The sequence below is a fragment of the Zootoca vivipara genome, chromosome 16 (assembly GCF_965207765.1).
Source record: "Zootoca vivipara chromosome 16, rZooViv2.hap1.1, whole genome shotgun sequence".
Taxonomy (NCBI): Eukaryota; Metazoa; Chordata; class Lepidosauria; order Squamata; family Lacertidae; genus Zootoca; species Zootoca vivipara.
Genome location: NC_142599.1, coordinates 18,784,043 through 18,801,306, shown reverse-complemented (window position 1 = coordinate 18,801,306; position 17,264 = coordinate 18,784,043). Strand labels below are relative to the sequence as shown.

The following is a 17,264-nucleotide window of genomic DNA, read 5'->3' as shown; positions in this document are numbered from 1 at the left end:
ATAATTGGGTCAGTTCTAATTGGGCAAGTGTATCCAAGGTGCAAGTAGCTTTCTTCCTTTAAGAGCAACTGGGCAACTCCCTACAGTGCAAGGCCAGAGCCTATAATAAAGGCCCATAGAAAGCCCAAGGCAAAGGCATCTCTCTCATGACATGTCCAAACCTGTGGCAGCTATGGTGAGTGCCAGGCGACATGGTCAATATGAAAGCCCTAAGGGGATTCACCAGGGATTGTTGCTGTTGTGCCACGTTGGAGGTGTGCAACCAGAGGAGAGCTAGCTTTTGACACCTGAGAACACACAAAAGGGTAAACAAGCAAACTGCACTTTCCAGTCAATATTGGTGGACCATCCTGTTAAGTGTAATACATAGACCATTTTTGAGAAATGCTTCTCCCAAAGTACTAAAACAACACATCTGGTTATTCTTTTGTGGGGCAACAATTTTTAAGAAAAATTATAGCCCCAAATGGGGAATTGTTATAAGAATTTTGAGGTCATATCTATATATATATAATAATTGTTCATAAAACATGTACATGAATGTACAGGCACATGTCTGAAGCAGCACAGGAAGACAGGCCTTTCTGACACCATTTTGACTCTCTCTCTGACCAGGTGTTCCTCTGCAAGGAAGAAGTGGGGTGGGGGGAACCTTCTCATTGTCTCAGGAATTAAAGTGATAATCCCTGGCATCCTGATACCTGACTGCCAGACAAAAGGGTGTGATTAACTTGGCTGGGAAACAGGGAAATGTAAATATCTCTCAATTTTGTTGATTAGGTTTTGGGGGGCAGGGGGCAGGGTCCAGACTGCTCAGATTACTGCCACCAGACCTCCCCTTTCATGATGTACCTATGATGAATCTAGGGAGGGGGGTCTTGGGCTACACCCCTTCTGTGACATATGGATGATGCTTCTGGGGGGTGGGCTGAAACCAATTTCAAATTTCTTTTTAAGGGCAAGACATCTTTGTTTGGGGTTCCTTCCTTGTTCTCCTGTGTGAGAGGAAGGACCCTGTTGCAACAGCAAAAATAAAAGTGCCTTGCTTCGTACGTCCTGGTTTGGTCTCTGTTATTTGGTGGGCAGGAGACGCTTAAATTCGTCTGCTTGCCTGGATCCTTGAGCTCTCCCTGGGTCAAGATCCATTTCTCTGGGTTCATAGGAACCAGCTTAAATTTTACAACAACCGCACTGCAAAAAAACTTGCAATGCACACCCTTTATGCATTTGCTGCCGAGATCAGCTTGCTATTTTAGCAGCTTTCTAAACCATCACCTGATATTACACTTGGTTAAAGGGGGCTTTCTTGGGCCAATCAGTGCTTGTTTACCACCAGTTACTTTATTTTTTAAAAAACCAAAGCCGCTTAAAATGATTTCCTTCCCCAAATTAAAGGAGTAGTTCCTCTCCATACATCATCACCCTTTGTTTACCCTTCGTTCTGTAACCGTAGGTTAAAACCTTATAGACCCCTAGGCATTGCCGGCAGTACCCATTAAAAGTCTCGTTGCATATGGAATTTTAACGACTTATGAAACTAATAAATATTATGGGCTTTTTATTTTCTGGTTGCATTTTTTTTAAAACACTATCCCATTGTAATGCTCAAAAACTTACCACCAGGCTTATTGAAGCCACCTCGCTCTCCAGCGCTGCTGGGGGGATAAACGAAGAAATGAAGGCCTTTCCCTTTAAAAAGCCAGTACCGCTCGGAGCCTCTGGGGCTCACTGGGAAGAAGGGCACTGGCTAAACATATCCAAACAATGCATCTGTCTGTCTGTCTTTCTTTCTCTCTCTCTCATCTTGTCACTAGGCCTTTCTTCAGGGCAGCTTGTTCAAATCTCCTTTACACACACGCAACCTTTGCTTGCCTGAGTTTGGATGCCCCACGGTGGCAGTTGGACCCTTTTTTCATGGCTAATGGTATTAACAATGCAATACTTGGCCCCCAAGAAGTAAAAATGGAACCTTTCCATATATTTATTGGCTTATCAAAACACACAAAGATTTTATGTCCACTGGTCAACTCCCTCCTAATTTTGCATACATAAAACTGCACCCTCAGCCTCCTGCGAGTGAGGCCTGCAAACCAAGCTCCTGGGCGGAGGACCTTTAACATTAACAGTTGAGGGGGAAAAGGAGAAAAAGAAGATACAGCAATCCCTAGAACACAGTTCAGATGACAAGTCACTAAAGTCATACATTCAGGTCTCTACTGGATTTAACAGTCTCTGTGGAAGGAGAACTTACAGAATATACCAGGGTACAAAGGCCTAAGGGTGCAGCTTTGTGGATACAATAAAACACAGCACAACAAATCAGTGCATTATTTTAACATGGGGGGGGGGTGCCGGACGGAGAGAAGCCACAAAACATAATTTATGGGCAAAAATGTGCCCAATTAATAAAGTGCCACTAAAAATGGCTTTTTGGGTGCATGTGGAAGAATCATTTGGATGGAAGTAAGAAAGGAGGGAGAACGACCACTAACTGTTAGCAAGTATTGCACCTTTAACCCATAAAAGATTTAATATACACAATTCCAAGCTGTTGCATGCAGCTTTGTCTCTTTTCCCAAAGTATATATACCATATATGTAATGTTTCCCTTTTTTAACACATGTTTTTACACTTTAATTTTACACAATTCTAAAGTTATTACACCTCCCCTCTCGTTTCAATACCAAACATGAAGTACTATATGCAGTTACCAAAGTTACAGAAGGTTTCCATTTATACAATGAACACATTTGGTTAAAAATATTCTATGTATATTTTTTCCTCTCCATATGGACACCGTGTCTAGTCCCACTTTTCATTATGCTGCCGGCTGAGTACTGAGTACGGGTACTTTTTAAGTATTGAAGTGTATACAAGGCTCTCACTTTGTAACCTGTAGCATATAAATGCGACAAAGCATGTTAAAAAGTTTCCATGTTTAACAGCCAGTGAAAATATAAAAAATATTGAGGCAATGAAAGAGGGCACGTTAAGAACATTGGGCTCCTTACCTGCAGGACAGACACTGAAATGCATCACCACACCATGGAAGGGGCCATAGTTCCCCTACCCTGGCCCTTGGTGGCCAAAGTAAGTGTTTCATAGGGCCACCCTGGGAATGGGGTCTGCCTAAGGCCTATAGCGGTTACATTCCCTCCCACTCCCCCAATGCTAAGGCCACTATACACGAGCTTTTGATTATGGGGGTGAAATTGCCCTACTTTTTAGGGAGATCTTTATAAAAGAAGAAAGATGTGGTGATAGCAATTTCAAGTGTCTGCATCTACTTTAAAACACATCTTAGGAACACCTAACAGATGAAATCTTTATAATAGAACTAAGGAGCCCTTTTCCATTCAAGCCAATTTGAAAGGGTTACTCTTCAATATGTTAAAATGGCTTGATCATTAACTGAACAGCTTTTGAAGCAATAAAAGCAGTTGGACTTCAATAAAGATTTCAAACCATCTGGATTCATTTTAGTAAAGCTATGCAGAGTGTCTCTTTTGCCAGTCAAGACTGCTATGTGCAGTGGGACTGTAAGGCAACTGATCTGTCAACTGGACCCCATGACATCTTTTTTCTGCCCTCCCATCTTCCTAGTCCAAATCTGTGACCATTTTGGTTTTGGGGGTAGCACTCTGCATAGCTCTATATACACATGGGTGGAACACACACAAGGACACCCTTCATTATTGAGCCTCTCAGTTGACCACCATCTCTTCCACCTTAGATAAACCAGTAATGGAAAACAAGTACTGACTAAACAGGCTTCCCAAACCAGATTCAACCATCAGTTAAAATGGCTGAACTGATTCGGGACACCTGAAAGCTCCAGCATGGAGCTGCATCCAGAACTGTAAGCGATTTTTAATTATTATGATTCTGGTTATTATTGCACCATGTAGGATCTCTTCTCAAATTCCAAACCAACCTGAACACACGCAACAGCTACACTAGAGAGCTCTGGGCTTCAAAGAGCATCCTGACACAGCCTATTCAGCTTTGACACGAGCTCAGAGAGCTACTGCCAAGAGAACACACAGCTAGGGCAAGAAAATGCTTTACAAGAGCAGCAGACACCATGGTACATACCTGCGATATCAAACACCAGCAAGGAGGAATGAATGACATGCGGACCTCTCAGAAGGGGTGTGTGTGTTCAACCCAACAGTTCTTAAACCCACAGAGGGTTTCGTCTCTGTTCATCGTGGAAGGGAGCTGAAAGTTTCACAATTTGAACACCCAGAACCCTCTTGCCTCCAACCCTCAATTAACTGCAGGTAAAATGTATCCTGCCCCTATTCCCCGTTAAGAAAATGTTTCCATGAATTCATTAGTCGTATATATTACTCGCTGTTAATTAGATTATCTCCATGGAAAAGTGGTTTGCATTGACATCTTTCAGCCCTTCTTTCCATTGCACACCCTATGGGGTAAAACCAAATTAGGTGAGAGGAAGAAAAGGTTTGCTCTTACCCCATTCCGCCGCGGCCTCCTCCTCCCCGCCCACCTCTGCTCACGCCTGCACGGTCAAATCCCCCTCTTCCCCTGCCCCGGCTATCAGGGCCGCTCAAGCTTCGGCTTTCTCCTGGGCCTGAAAAGCCTCCCGAGTCCTGGCCATACACCCCCATGCTGCTGGGGTGGTCTTGACGGAATGAACCTAAGGAATAGTCAACATGGCAATTTTAGCAAAGTGGCAAAGAGCATTTATTTCCTTCCTCTAGAACGTTAACATGCAGTGACCCTCAATGGTGAATTGAAGCATTCATTAAGGTAGTCACAGGTACACAAAATATCAGCTGGAAAATACTTGATTTTTTTCAGCTGGCTTTTACACTTTACTTCACTCTTTCCCACCCCACCCCAACAGGTCCAACCAGCAAAGCACACAGAGGCATCTTTTCTACCTGCTTCATTGGGGGGGGGCAGATTTCCCATATATTCTGGCAGAAATCCAACCATATGTTATATATTATTTGTAAGGTGCCCAAAAAAGGCTTGATCTGTTTTTAGCAAGAATAAATCTAAATTGACAACAAAACATTGACCAAACTAGTGAAAAGAAATATGATATAAAACTGTGTGACCAACACTGTACTGTAATATGTTGCTTTATATTGTTTCAATATAACAAAATGAAAGCATTGAAAAATATTAAAAAAGAAGGAAAAAGGAATCTGGGGAAACTGTGCCCCTGCAGATGTTCTTGGGTCACCAATTCTCATCACCCCCAGCAAAGATGGTCATCAGTGGGGGTGATGGGACAAGCAGTGCATTTTTTTTAATAAAAAAAAGTACAAATATGAAAGACAGGCTAGCTGAAAAGCAGAAACACAGCACAGGTTTTGAGGTTGTTGATTTATTTATTTATTTAACACCTGAAAGCTTCCCAACCCCACCCTTAAATCAGAAAACCTTGATTCAAAAGTCCCGATTGCCATCTTGGGGTTGATAAGAACACTCACTTGGTTGCCCGTAGCTGCTGCTCTGCTGACTGTATTGGCTGGGAGTCTGACTATATGATCCAGTCGGAGGTGGGTAGCTGGTGGGGGGCTGCTGCCCATAGCTACTTTGCTGCCCATAGGTGCTCTGTTGTCCATAGCTGCCCTGCTGACCATAGCTACTCTGCTGAGAGTAAGTGCTCTGATCATAACTACTGGGCTGCGAAGAAGAATAGCTGAAAAGATATGTCAAAGGACAGGAAAACGGCACTTAGTAAAACAGTCTATTTCCACCCATACATGTGCAAAAGCATAAGCAAACATGCATAATTTGCCCTTGCCCAGGCTGACCTATAACTACAGAAAACCAGACCAGTACACACCACTGGCCGCCATAAAATTGACAAAGCTGTGACCAAAAAAACCCCCAAAACCCTTACACCTGCACATTTGCAGACTAGAACGATGCATACTATTAGTACTTTGCCACCAGGTTGCAACCATGTAGGAAATCAAAACACTACTAGTCTATTGTGTTTTTGCTGTGGCCAAGGATACAGCCTCACTTTTGTTTTTCTCTGATGCCTATATCTTTTGGAGATTGCTTAAGTCTTTTGCCATGGTAAATGGCAGTACAACTAACCAGGTGGCTGGTGGGAGAAAGGCAACAAAGAGAAGCAGACCAAGTTGCACTGATCACCGTAGTGCTGCTATGACTGGCTGGTCTGCCTATTGCCTTCAATGTTACTCTGAGGAGCAGGTCACCAAGGTAAATAATTATCCATGGTATGCCAATACAGTGGAACCTCGGTTTACGAACACAATTGGTTCCAGAAGTCTGTTCATAAACCGAAGTGAACTTTCCCATTGAAAGTAATGGGAAGTTGATTAATCTGTTCTAGACGAGGAAAAACACCCCCTAGAACGGATTAACCGCTTTGCTCCGATGCCTTCGCAGAGGCCGGGGAGCGTTTCCGCGACTGGGCTGCAGCCGCGAAAGCGGTCCCCGGCCTCCGCAAAGGCATCGGAGCAAAGCCCCAGCCTCCGGAAGGCATTGGAGCCGGGACCGGAAGCCGGGGACCGCTTTCGCGGCTGCACAGCCAAGTCGCGGAAACGCTCCCCGGCCTCTGGAAGGCATCGGAGCGAAGTCCCGGCTCCAATGCCTTCCGGAGGCTGGGGAGCGTCGCGAAAGTGCTCCCCGGCCTCCGCAAAGGCATCGGAGCGAAGTCGCTCCGATGCCTTCCGGAGGCCGGGGAGCGTTTCCGCGACTGGGCTGTGCAGCCGCGAAAGCAGTCCCCGGCTTCCGGTTGCCGGGGACTGCTTTCGCGGCTGCACAGCCCAGTCGCGGAAACGCTCCCCGGCCTCCGGAAGGCATCGGAGCCGGGACTTCGCTCCGATGCCTTCCGGAGGCCGGGGAGCGTTTCCGCGACTGGGCTGTGCAGCCGCGAAAGCGGTCCCCGGCTTCCGGTAGCCGGGGACTGCTTTCGCGGCTGCACAGCCCAGTCGCGGAAATGCTCCCCGGCCTCCGGAAGGCATCAGGGCGAAGTCCCGGCTCCGATGCCTTCCGGAGGCTGGGGCTTCGCTTTGATGCCTTTGCGGAGGCCGGGGAGCACTTTCGTGACTGCAGCCCAGTCACGGAAACGCTCCCCGGCCTCCGCATAGGCATCGGAGCAAAGCCCAGCCTCCCCGAAGGTATCCGACGCTCCGATGCCTTTGGGGAGGTTTGGCCTTTGCTCCGATGCCTTCGGGGAGGCCGGGCCTTCGCTGCGGGCCTCCAGGAGGCATCGGAGCGAAGGCCCGGCCTCCCCGAAGGCATCGGACGCTCAGTAGACCTCCGGCACCTCGGTTTACTAACTTCCGGGTTAGGATAGTTCGTAAACCGAAAGTTCGTAAACCGAGGTGTTCGTAAACCGAGGTACCACTGTAGATATTAAGAATCGTAACTGTTGCTCCTCTGCATTCCAAGGTGATGTAAGTCACAAAAAGGAGTTGATGTTTCTAACCATCCTCTAAAGCAGTGTTTCCCAACCAGTGTGCCTCCAGATGTTTTGGGACTACAACTCCCATCATTCCTGACCACTGGTCTTGCTAGCTAGGGATGATGGGAGTTGTAGTCCCAAAACATCTGGAGGCACACTGGTTGGGAAACACTGCTCTAAAGTGGGGGGGCGGGAGTTTCCGCTAGAGGACCACATTCCCTCACAGACAACCTTTTGTGGGGGCTGCCTACCAGTGGTGGGCGGGGCCAGAAGCAAAGGTGAGCAGGACAATGTATGTGATTCAACTTTGTACCATAGGCACACAAAAGTCAGAAGCTTCCACACATGCATATATTCCTCCATCCATGCAAACAAGAGCATTAATCATGGTTTAAGGGCATACATGGTTCAAGGATGCAAAATGCACTCAAGGAGGCTGCAGGACAGGAGAGGGGTGCAGTCCGAGGAACTGCATTCAGCACCTGGGCCCGAGGTCCCCCCACCATCACCACACAAAACATCATCCAGTCAGATAGCAAATACATAACAGATGATACATACTGAGAATTCCAGTAAACTTACCTGGTGGGAGGATAGGATGGAGGTGCAGTAACCGGCTGCATAGGGTAACTGCCAGGGACCTGGTAGCTGTAGTTACTCTGTCCATATCCTAGACTGGGCTGGCTGTAGCCTGATGTGCTTGACTGAGGCTGGGTAGTCTCTGCAGGCTTGGTGCCATCCTGAGCTCTAAAAATTAAATCCATCCGTGGGGATAAATCTTTTAGGAGCCCCTGCCTGCCTTTCATGTCAGGCACTGGCAACCTTATGTACTGCCTTTACATGTTAACACTTAACTGCAGGTGGAAATTATATTTCAGAAGATTACTCAGGACATTTTGCCTTCAGGATTTGCCTTAAACCCTAGGCTAAGATTTGAGTTTTGATAACAAATATAAAAAACCATTTTAATTTTATTTATATCCCCCTCCCCTTCATCACACAGGGCAGGCCACCATTTTAAATACACTAAACTTATAAAAATTAATATTGATGTATGATTCAAACATTTAGTACAATCCATCCATTGACTGCCACAGAAGCCACAATTGTGCTTCATTAACAGAGGGGAAAGAATCCTACTCTGAGTGCCATTTAAATGTCTTGCCAATCAAAACACCAAAAGCAAAGTACACCAGATGTGTTTTAAGGGGTTAGTACAGGCATCCCCAAACTTCGGCCCTCCAGATGTTTTGGACTACAATTCCCATCTTCCCTGGCCACCGGTCCTATTAGCTAGGGATCATGGGAGTTGTAGGCCAAAACATCTGGAGGGCCGAAGTTTGGGGATGCCTGGGTTAGTGCCTGAATACATTTTGTCTTTTTATCCAGAGTGAAAGAAAAATACATGGCTATTATTCCACATGGCAATTCATAGAAAGAACTTCATGTGAGTTCTGTTTCATTCAAGCATTACGTGGAGAGGAGGGGAATGTGCCTACAAACCACAGAATTATCAAAGCTGTAGGGCAGAAGCCAGACAAGAGGATAGTATTCTCAAATAGTTTTTCCCTGACCCAAAAGTATAAGAATGTATATGTTAATGCAGCCCATTTTATTTCTATGTTACCTTGCAGGTGCCGTTGTTGCTGGCTGCTGCCCATAGGTGGGGTAGGCAGGCTGGGTGCCATAAGCAGATGGGGCAGCATAAGAAGCCTGGGTGGTGGTAACCGTGGCGGTGGTTGTATCATAAGCAGCAGTGCCGTAACCTTGGACAGGCTGGCTATAAGCCTGGGGAGCAGTTGGGGCGGTATAGCCTGCAACAAAAAGAAACCTTATTGAGAAGCTTACACACTTGTGCTTCTCATCACTTTTGATTACTGTGTCTAAGCATTTAAACTAAGGACCCTAGTGAAATGCTCTATGAAGTCAAGGAAGCCTGAAAACAAAAATGCTTTGTTTTCTAAAAATACCGACAGGGAAGAGTCTAAGTAATGATTTTTTTTTGTATCAGCTTAAAGAGAGCTACTTTGGGGGGGGGGGCATATCCAGAAGCCATCTCTAAATCCAAAATATAGTTAAAAGACTAAAGGCAATGTCAAAGTACTAGGATGATTCCGATAAAACTAGTGCCCTTGCACTTCACGGGAGAAATAATGCAAAAGGAAACCCATCACAAGCCACTGTCAATGTACAAAGATTGAAGCCTTCGCATATTTCAACCATTCAATGACACAAGATGGTTCCCAGGATTACAGAATGGACAGCTACTCTTTGCTAGTCATTATAACTATAGTCCTAAATCTATGGCAGACTAGAATTTTCAGCCTCATTTCAAATGTAAATCAGGCAGTATACTTAGAGCTCTTGAAAATTTCCACATTTGTACAGGTGGATAACAGTTTTGAGAACTAATTCTCAAATGTTACTGTGGAACTTGAAGCAGAACCATTTTGCACATTATGCAATATGATGTGCTACTATCACTTCCGATTGCAGGGAGGGCCACTCTTTTGAACCCTCCAGATAAACAACAAAACTTGCCTTATGCAGCAACCAACCAAATCAATGAGAAAGATTTAGAAGAGCTCCCATTTCTGATAAGCTATTTTAATACATGCAGGGAGCTGGGGCGGGATTAAAAAAATACAGCCACTTTACACACACTCCTGAAATCACTGTGGCCTGAAATCAAAGTGCAGGAGAGTTTGACAGCAGCCAAATCGCATGCCCATATGCGGTCATAATGCACAAGGTTCTCAGACAAAAGAATATAAAGCAACAAGGCTCTATTCTCCTTCTCTGCTGCTTTGAAAAGACAGCAGTACTGGGTAACCATCACGGTGACACTCCTCCACAGTGACTCTTGTAATGATTCTAACATCCAGCCTTTAGAAGCATATTTCAAGCAACTGGCACCAAACTGTAGTGAAAGGTACTGTCTCAAAACTCTTATGAAGCATTTTTCAAAAGCTCCAGGTGAAGTGTAACACAAAAGAACCAAAAAATGAACTGGGAAAATATGGGTAAGGATTGTGAGTGGCTGGAACCTTGAATCTTGCCACAGTTTGGAAGAGATTGGAAGTGGTTCCCAACTTTTGTAACAATATATTTAACAATATGGAATTAAAAAGTTAGGGGAACTACTGGCATGGGAGGGGGGAGTGGTCAACTACTACTTCAGCTTAGAAATCGTATCCAGGATATGCTGCCCCAAGGGGGGGAAATCAGAAATCCCACTAAGCACTGCTCAAAACCTTGGGGAAGGCTGAAGGGAGCTCCTTGGACCCTGTCCAATATATGGACCTAAAAAATAATCATGCAGACCCAACATTGTAATGAAAAAGCTATGACACTAAAATTCCTGTGGTGAGGTGTAAAGAAAGTTGGACCAACCACAACATTGCAGTGTAGCAATGTGCTGCTACACGAATTTTAGTCACTACATTATTCTGCTTTACCTCCAGTTCGACTGTGATCCGTGCTCACTGACCACACTCATTCTTCATGTGGCTGGTCTGGGGTTCTCTCCTCTCAACTTTGTTTACTTTCTTACAATATTTGTTTTCCCCAAGACTGCTAGAATCCCACCCCCCTTGTGCATCTGAATACTCACAACTTATACAATAGTCACAGAGGAAAGGAGTGGTATGTTCCAACCCCCCCCCCCATTTTTCCTCCTCCTTGGGTTTCTGAACAAAGCTTTTTTCAAATATTTCAATTTCCTTCCAGGGTCTTCAAATCTGTAAACTCAGAACTAGATTAAACAACTGACTCCTCCATTGTTACCCTACCAACTTAATCATTAAAAACAGAGCTGGGCCAGTAAATTGCTGCTGATTTGAGAAAAGTAAAGCAATTCTTCCAACTGTGTACAGTATTTGATATACCTGCATAAGCATTCAGTCATCTTGGCATGCAAGGAAGAATTAGATCCTCTTCCTGCTATGCCTGAGAGAATTTAGAGAGCCTATTTTATATATCAGGTATCTACTTTGCATGCTCAAATGCAGTGCCTTCAGGAAACACCCTCCATCCCTACCTCTTACTTGGGCAAATGTAGAACTGCAAAAAGTACTGAACTGTTTGGGGAACATTCCATTCTGCTGGTCTTGATGCCTTGTCCTACTAGCAGTTTTAACTGCAGGAGTTCCATGCAACAGTTGAGAAGCCAGGTCTGAAACTGACATGTGCCACTAGCACTGAGTCCCTTCTCTCTTCCAAATACTCTTAACCCAAAAGACTGCGCCATTTCCAGTAAAGCAGTTGTAGTAGAACTGAGATTCTATACTAATCTATTTAACTATAGGTCTCATAAATATATGCCAAATTGGAAACATTTTAAAACATCTGCATCGTTAACTACAGTTATTTTTACTGGCTAAATCTACAACTCGAAACAGTTTCACCATTCTGTTGTTTAAAACCTCGATCTGCCAACGCAGTAGTTATTAGTTTTAAGCACAAGGAAAAAACATGCTACTTAAAACTGTAGCCAGGATGCTGTTTGCAGTGTTTTTGCATGCACTTTAAATTCAGACTATAGATCAAGTGGTTGCTGTACAACCTTCAAAAGGTAGGTCTATTTTTCAGACATCAAAATAAAGCATCAGGACGAACAGAACTTCAGTTTTAACACAGTTTAGCACAAGCAAAATAATTTACAGAGCATTTATGACAACACTGAGGTAAATGTCTGAAAGTGGAACCAACATGGAACATGCAGAGATGGTGGCTGCAACAGCTGAATGTGTCTAATCATGCTGTTCACCCTTTAGGACACCAGGAAGACAGCTGAGTTTGGTTAGCTTGAATCATCTTTGTTCATAGCTGTCACTTTAATACTTAAGCTTTATCCATACAACACAGTAATCAAAAAGAGCTCATGAATGGCACCCTTTCTACAGCAGATATGCTGCTGCAAAGTAACATGAGCAGCAAACATTGAATGGGCTGTATTGCAAGTTTTACTGCTAGAATAAAACCACCTAAAGGGTTAACACCATAAATTTAGACCAAATGAACAGCATTTCCCATGCAAAATTGAGCAGGATATTCAAACCTGTACTGGTCCCTTCTACTGTGGAAAGCACAAGACAAGAAGTAGAGGGCAGACTATCAGAACAGGCAAGCAGTCTTGTGAACTACTCATCCTCGAGCAATAGAAAGGTTTAAGAGAGTCTTAGTACTGTCACAAACGGTAGAGTGCCTCATTCCCCAGGTATGTTAGCATCTTGCTAGCAGCATTCTTCAGCAATGTCTCAATCTCAATGTGAACCAGTACCCAAAGTGATCCATAATATTAAAGTCTAATTTGCTTTACAAAAAGTTCCCACCCTCACATTAATTTAAAGCCTCCAAAGCACAATGAAAAAATAAGGAGACTGGGTGGGAAGAGACACAGGCACACTTACCAGTTGGAGGCTGCCCATAAGAACTTGCATATGCGGTTTGCCCATAAGTAGCAGTTGTCTGAGGCTGGGTATAGCTGGCATCCGTGGGTTGCCCGTAGGTTCCATAGCTTTGTTGCCCATAGGCCTGCTACAAAGAGGGAAAGGGTTCATTTTAACTTTGGGCTCTACAAAAGAGATTTTAAGAATTTGATTTGTACAGAAAAAGTCTGTAATCGCATGCAACAGAAATGAGATGGATGAAATCCCACATCCTGTATCAAATACAGTGGTGCCTCACAAGACAAAAGTAATTCGTTCTGCAAGTCACTTAATCTTGCGATAATTTTGTCTTGCAAAGTGCAGTTTGCCGCGGCAAAAAAAAACCCCGCCGAAAAACTTCGTCTTGCGAAGCGCCGAAAACATCGCAAAACGCTTTCGTCTTGCGAGTTTTTCGTTGCACGAGGCATTCGCCTTGTGAGGTACCACTAAAACTTCCTGCTCAGGCAAAGCAGATCCACAAACCCACGAGGTGCCAGGGAAAGTGGAGACAGGTGTATAGTAGAACTGTCAGTTAACAGCTAGTAAGTATTATTGGCCATTCCATGAGTCTAATTCACTCTGTTTCGTCATCCGGAGGACCTTAAGGTCCATAAATAGTAACAGAGGTCCCAGGCCCGAAGGAAGTCATATTAGCCTCAACTAGAACGAGGGCCTTTTTAACACTGGCTCCGACCTGGTGGAACTCTCTGTCTCATGAGACCAGGGCCCTGTGGGACCTGATTTCTTTCCGCAGGGCCTGTAAGACAGAGTTGTTCCGCCTGGCCTTTGGCCTGGACCCAACTTGATCCCCTCCCCCACTTTCCCTTTCCGTATGAGGCTGCATTTTAATTTTAATGTTGTATTTAATCTTGTTTTTAAGTTCTACCTTAATCAATTGTTTTATATCTAGTGTTAGCCACCCTGAGCCCAGTTTTGGCTGGGGAGGGCGGGGTATAAATAAACTTCATTATTAATTATTATTACCCATGCCGTGTACTGACCAGCACCCAAGCAACATGACATAGGAAGAGCTAGCTGAAGGACAACAAAAGTTAATTGAGACACCTCTAGCACCTAGCTAGAAATTAACAAAATTAAAGGCCTTGAAGCCATCAACTGCTGCTTCCCAGTTCCTTTACATAAAAAGAGGGTTATTTTATTCTCTCTTGTTTTCAGGATATGACGCAGCCCCTTTTAAAATTTCATTTCTGTGCCAAGTCCCTTAATACTTTAATCTTGCATGGCAACTACCGGTAGCATGTTGCAATTAAGTCAGGCCTGGCAGCCATCACATAGCAGCCCCGTGTTTTGTTTCCATGGCTCAACACGATGGGGGCTGCCCCTCCCACAGGGCTTTGCTGCATTTGTCTTCCAAGGGTTGTGTACACAGGCAGGCAGGAGCAAACTGCATTGACAGGGGAGCAAGAGCAGCAAACAGCCAGCTTTCCATTGCTTGCGCCCAAGGCTATGGCTACTCACTGAATGAGTACACACCCTGAATGAATACTTGCAGCAATAGAAATATACTTTCTAGCAGCTAGTTTTAAAAACCCCAACAGAAAATATGGGGGTAGATGCAATGCCATTTAGCAACTTTTTCTTTTGCAAAAAGGTTGTGGTTTCATTTGCATTTAGAGGGGAAGTGGCTTCTGGTTCATTATTACCTGGGTGGTCTGCGCATATCCTTGAGCTGGCTGAGCAGCATATGCAGTGTAGCTGAAGGGGGGGAAAGAAAGAAAACTGAAGTTGTAGAATATAATGACTAATGAAGGCAATGCCTTCATGAATAACCTTCAAAACAGCAGTACTAAAACAGTTTGTTATTAAAACTCTGCAAAGTCCTTAAAACATAAAATACATTACAGGAATTCTAAACCAAGTCTTCTTTCAAGAATAGGCTATATTTATCTTCAAAGAAACTTAACTTACCCCTGCTGGGCTGCTGCTTGGCTGTAGGTACTATAATCTGCAGGTGGTAAGGAGACATAAAATCAAGCATAAGAGGAGATGGGTGGGGGAGGAATCATTCAACACCTCTAAACATAAGCTCAGAATCTAATGTTACACCCACCCCCTTATGTTTGTCTATTAAAAACTCCCCTGAGATGCATCAGCTTGTGATTCCCTTTCACGAAGAGAAGCTGGACCAATTAAAAGCAACACTATTGCAAACCCACACACAAGTACTGTAGCTACCGTGTGGTTTCCCAATGGAGGTCTGAAATCTGTTGTGTATTAAAATCCAAGATTGGCACCACTTCTACAGCTTTTTCAACCTAACCCTTCCCCACCCCAAAATCATCTATGACCTCAAGTTCCATTTTGGAAGTTACAATTTCTTAGTCCTACTCGATGTAAAAGCCTTTTGAGAGGAGCCAGAGGCAATGCATTTGCTTATTTACAGCCAAATGTCACTTAATATTCTCAACTCCATTAGGCAAAGAGTCTACTTTCATTTATTTTGCTGCCAAGCCAGGTTGTCAACATTGAGATTATTCAAATTGACTAAGGTTTTCCTGAAATTTGTCCTAAGATCTTTCTCCAACACGAGTAGCAAATTTTACTATACACAATGTTGAAAAAGGAAGCAAGGCAAAGCACTTGCTACCGTATGTACAGTATTCCTACTGATATAGTAAATGAACACTTTTGACCTTTTTAACCTGCACAGTCTAATGTTGTATTACTATAGGAAAGTAAGAGAATTTGCAAAACTCTTCACTCAACAACAAAGGAAAGGTCTATGACAGGGGTGGCCAACTTCCAGAAGACTGTGAAGTGATTTACCCCCGTTTTATTGGGGTTCAGGGAATAAAGTTACGTTTGGGGGAGGGCTGGCAAAACAGCCTGCCTCACAGCTAAAACTTCGCCTTCCTTTCAAGGAGAAAATGCAGCGAAGGGAGAAGGGGCGGGGCCAGGTGCTCATAGAACTTCCGGGGGGGGGGGGGATCGACCAATCTACCTGTTGGACATCCCTGGTCTATGAGAAGATCCATTTTGTACCTTTTAATTTAACTGCATATCAATTACCACAATTCAAGTCCATAACTGTTTTTTCCTTTATCTAAACATTTAATCCCCATATTGTGATTCAAACTGCACAAACATTACGATTAAACATTGTGACACTGTCACACCATTTTAAAAGCTAGTATTTGCAAAAGATCTTTGTTAAAATGGGACCAAGAAGGCCCAATCCAATGGGGGCAGGGACCCCAGACTTCCTTAAAATAGCTCTCAACTCTAGGAAGGGGAGAATTGCATGATCACTTGAATGAAATACAAAATAAAGAAAATCTAAAAGCTGCAACCTTCTGCCCTGTCCATAACTGACTTAAGAGTTCATCAATTCAACTATGCACAATGAGTTCTACTTCAAAAGCCACCATGTAACTCTGTCACATATGAAAATGAGGAATGTGGGCCGTTACTGACCTTCAAGCAGGAACTTACTATTCCAATCATACTCCCAGCAGACTGAGATTTTAAAGTGGTTACAACTATGATTTGTAAAAATTATGCAAAATAGCACAATCTGATAAAACTGAAGCCTACTCTTCACCATTACACAAGGGAACAGAACAGCAAACATTACTTAAGAATGCCACGTAGGGCATTCATAAACCCACAGCACTTATCCTCAGGAACCAAGAAAAGAGTACATGGTTTGTGCCACAAATTAAGAGAATATGGCTTCCAGTAGGAATGAAAAAAACATTCCAATGTGTTAAAACAGCTGGTTTTCATGTGATACTCTTATTTAAAAAATGAAAAAGCTTTTGATACACATCCAATTTCAGTGGCACCGTGGATTTGTAAGCTAGCTATTCCACCAAACTGCACTTTTTAAAAACTTGTTTTCACAGTAAGTTATCTTTACCGGGTATTAAATAAGTCATTGCACTATTGAACTAGTGAAGACTGGGGATTCTGTTTGGACACCCCCCCCCCAATATACACCTGTAAGTTTAAAAAACAATCTGCATTGTGCTTTACCCATTACAATTCCCATTCTGCGATCTATCTCCTAAAAGCATTTACACAGCTGCAATCACGGCACAAATTTTACAATTACTACATAAATGATTTATGCAGCAGTCACATGCCAGAAGGCACAATTTCCAACTACCCTAGTCAAGAATGGTGTGTAATTTTGTAATGTGCTAACAATAGGTCTGTTGTATGAGTAATAGGGCATCCTTATTGGGCAAAGTCCCACTGAACTCAGGACTTTGCAGTAAACATACCGTACTTAGGATGAGACTGTAATTGTCCCAACTCTTACCAGGTTGTTCCACTTTAAGATTAAGTGGCTGATTTCCCAATTATATCTGTCCTTAATGGCTAGACCCTAAATGGGCCAACACTAAGCCACCTGGAATATGCACATACAAATGCACAAAACCATTCAC

The 17,264-nt window shown here is 43.7% G+C and overlaps 1 protein-coding gene across 5 annotated transcripts in view; it reads right to left on the bottom strand.

Moving 5' to 3' along the window:
• EWSR1 (EWS RNA binding protein 1) overlaps window positions 1-17,264 on the bottom strand; it is a 34,560-nt gene that overhangs the window by 13,982 nt on the left and 3,314 nt on the right. For 2 of the 5 annotated variants that reach the window (XM_035097960.3, XM_035097962.3), the window contains exons 2-9: window positions 14,782-14,818; window positions 14,517-14,568; window positions 12,835-12,961; window positions 9,051-9,237; window positions 8,006-8,170; window positions 5,469-5,680; window positions 4,480-4,663; window positions 1,618-1,655 (exon numbers count right to left, since the gene is read on the bottom strand). In XM_035097960.3, coding sequence (XP_034953851.1) covers window positions 1,618-1,655; window positions 4,480-4,663; window positions 5,469-5,680; window positions 8,006-8,170; window positions 9,051-9,237; window positions 12,835-12,961; window positions 14,517-14,568; window positions 14,782-14,818 — 1,002 coding nt within the window. Of the gene's footprint in view, window positions 1-1,617; window positions 1,656-2,349; window positions 2,894-4,479; window positions 4,664-5,468; window positions 5,681-8,005; window positions 8,171-9,050; window positions 9,238-12,834; window positions 12,962-14,516; window positions 14,569-14,781; window positions 14,819-17,264 lie in introns of those variants that run through there. The other 3 variants (XM_035097961.3, XM_035097963.3, XM_088659239.1) reach the window with 2 other exon arrangements.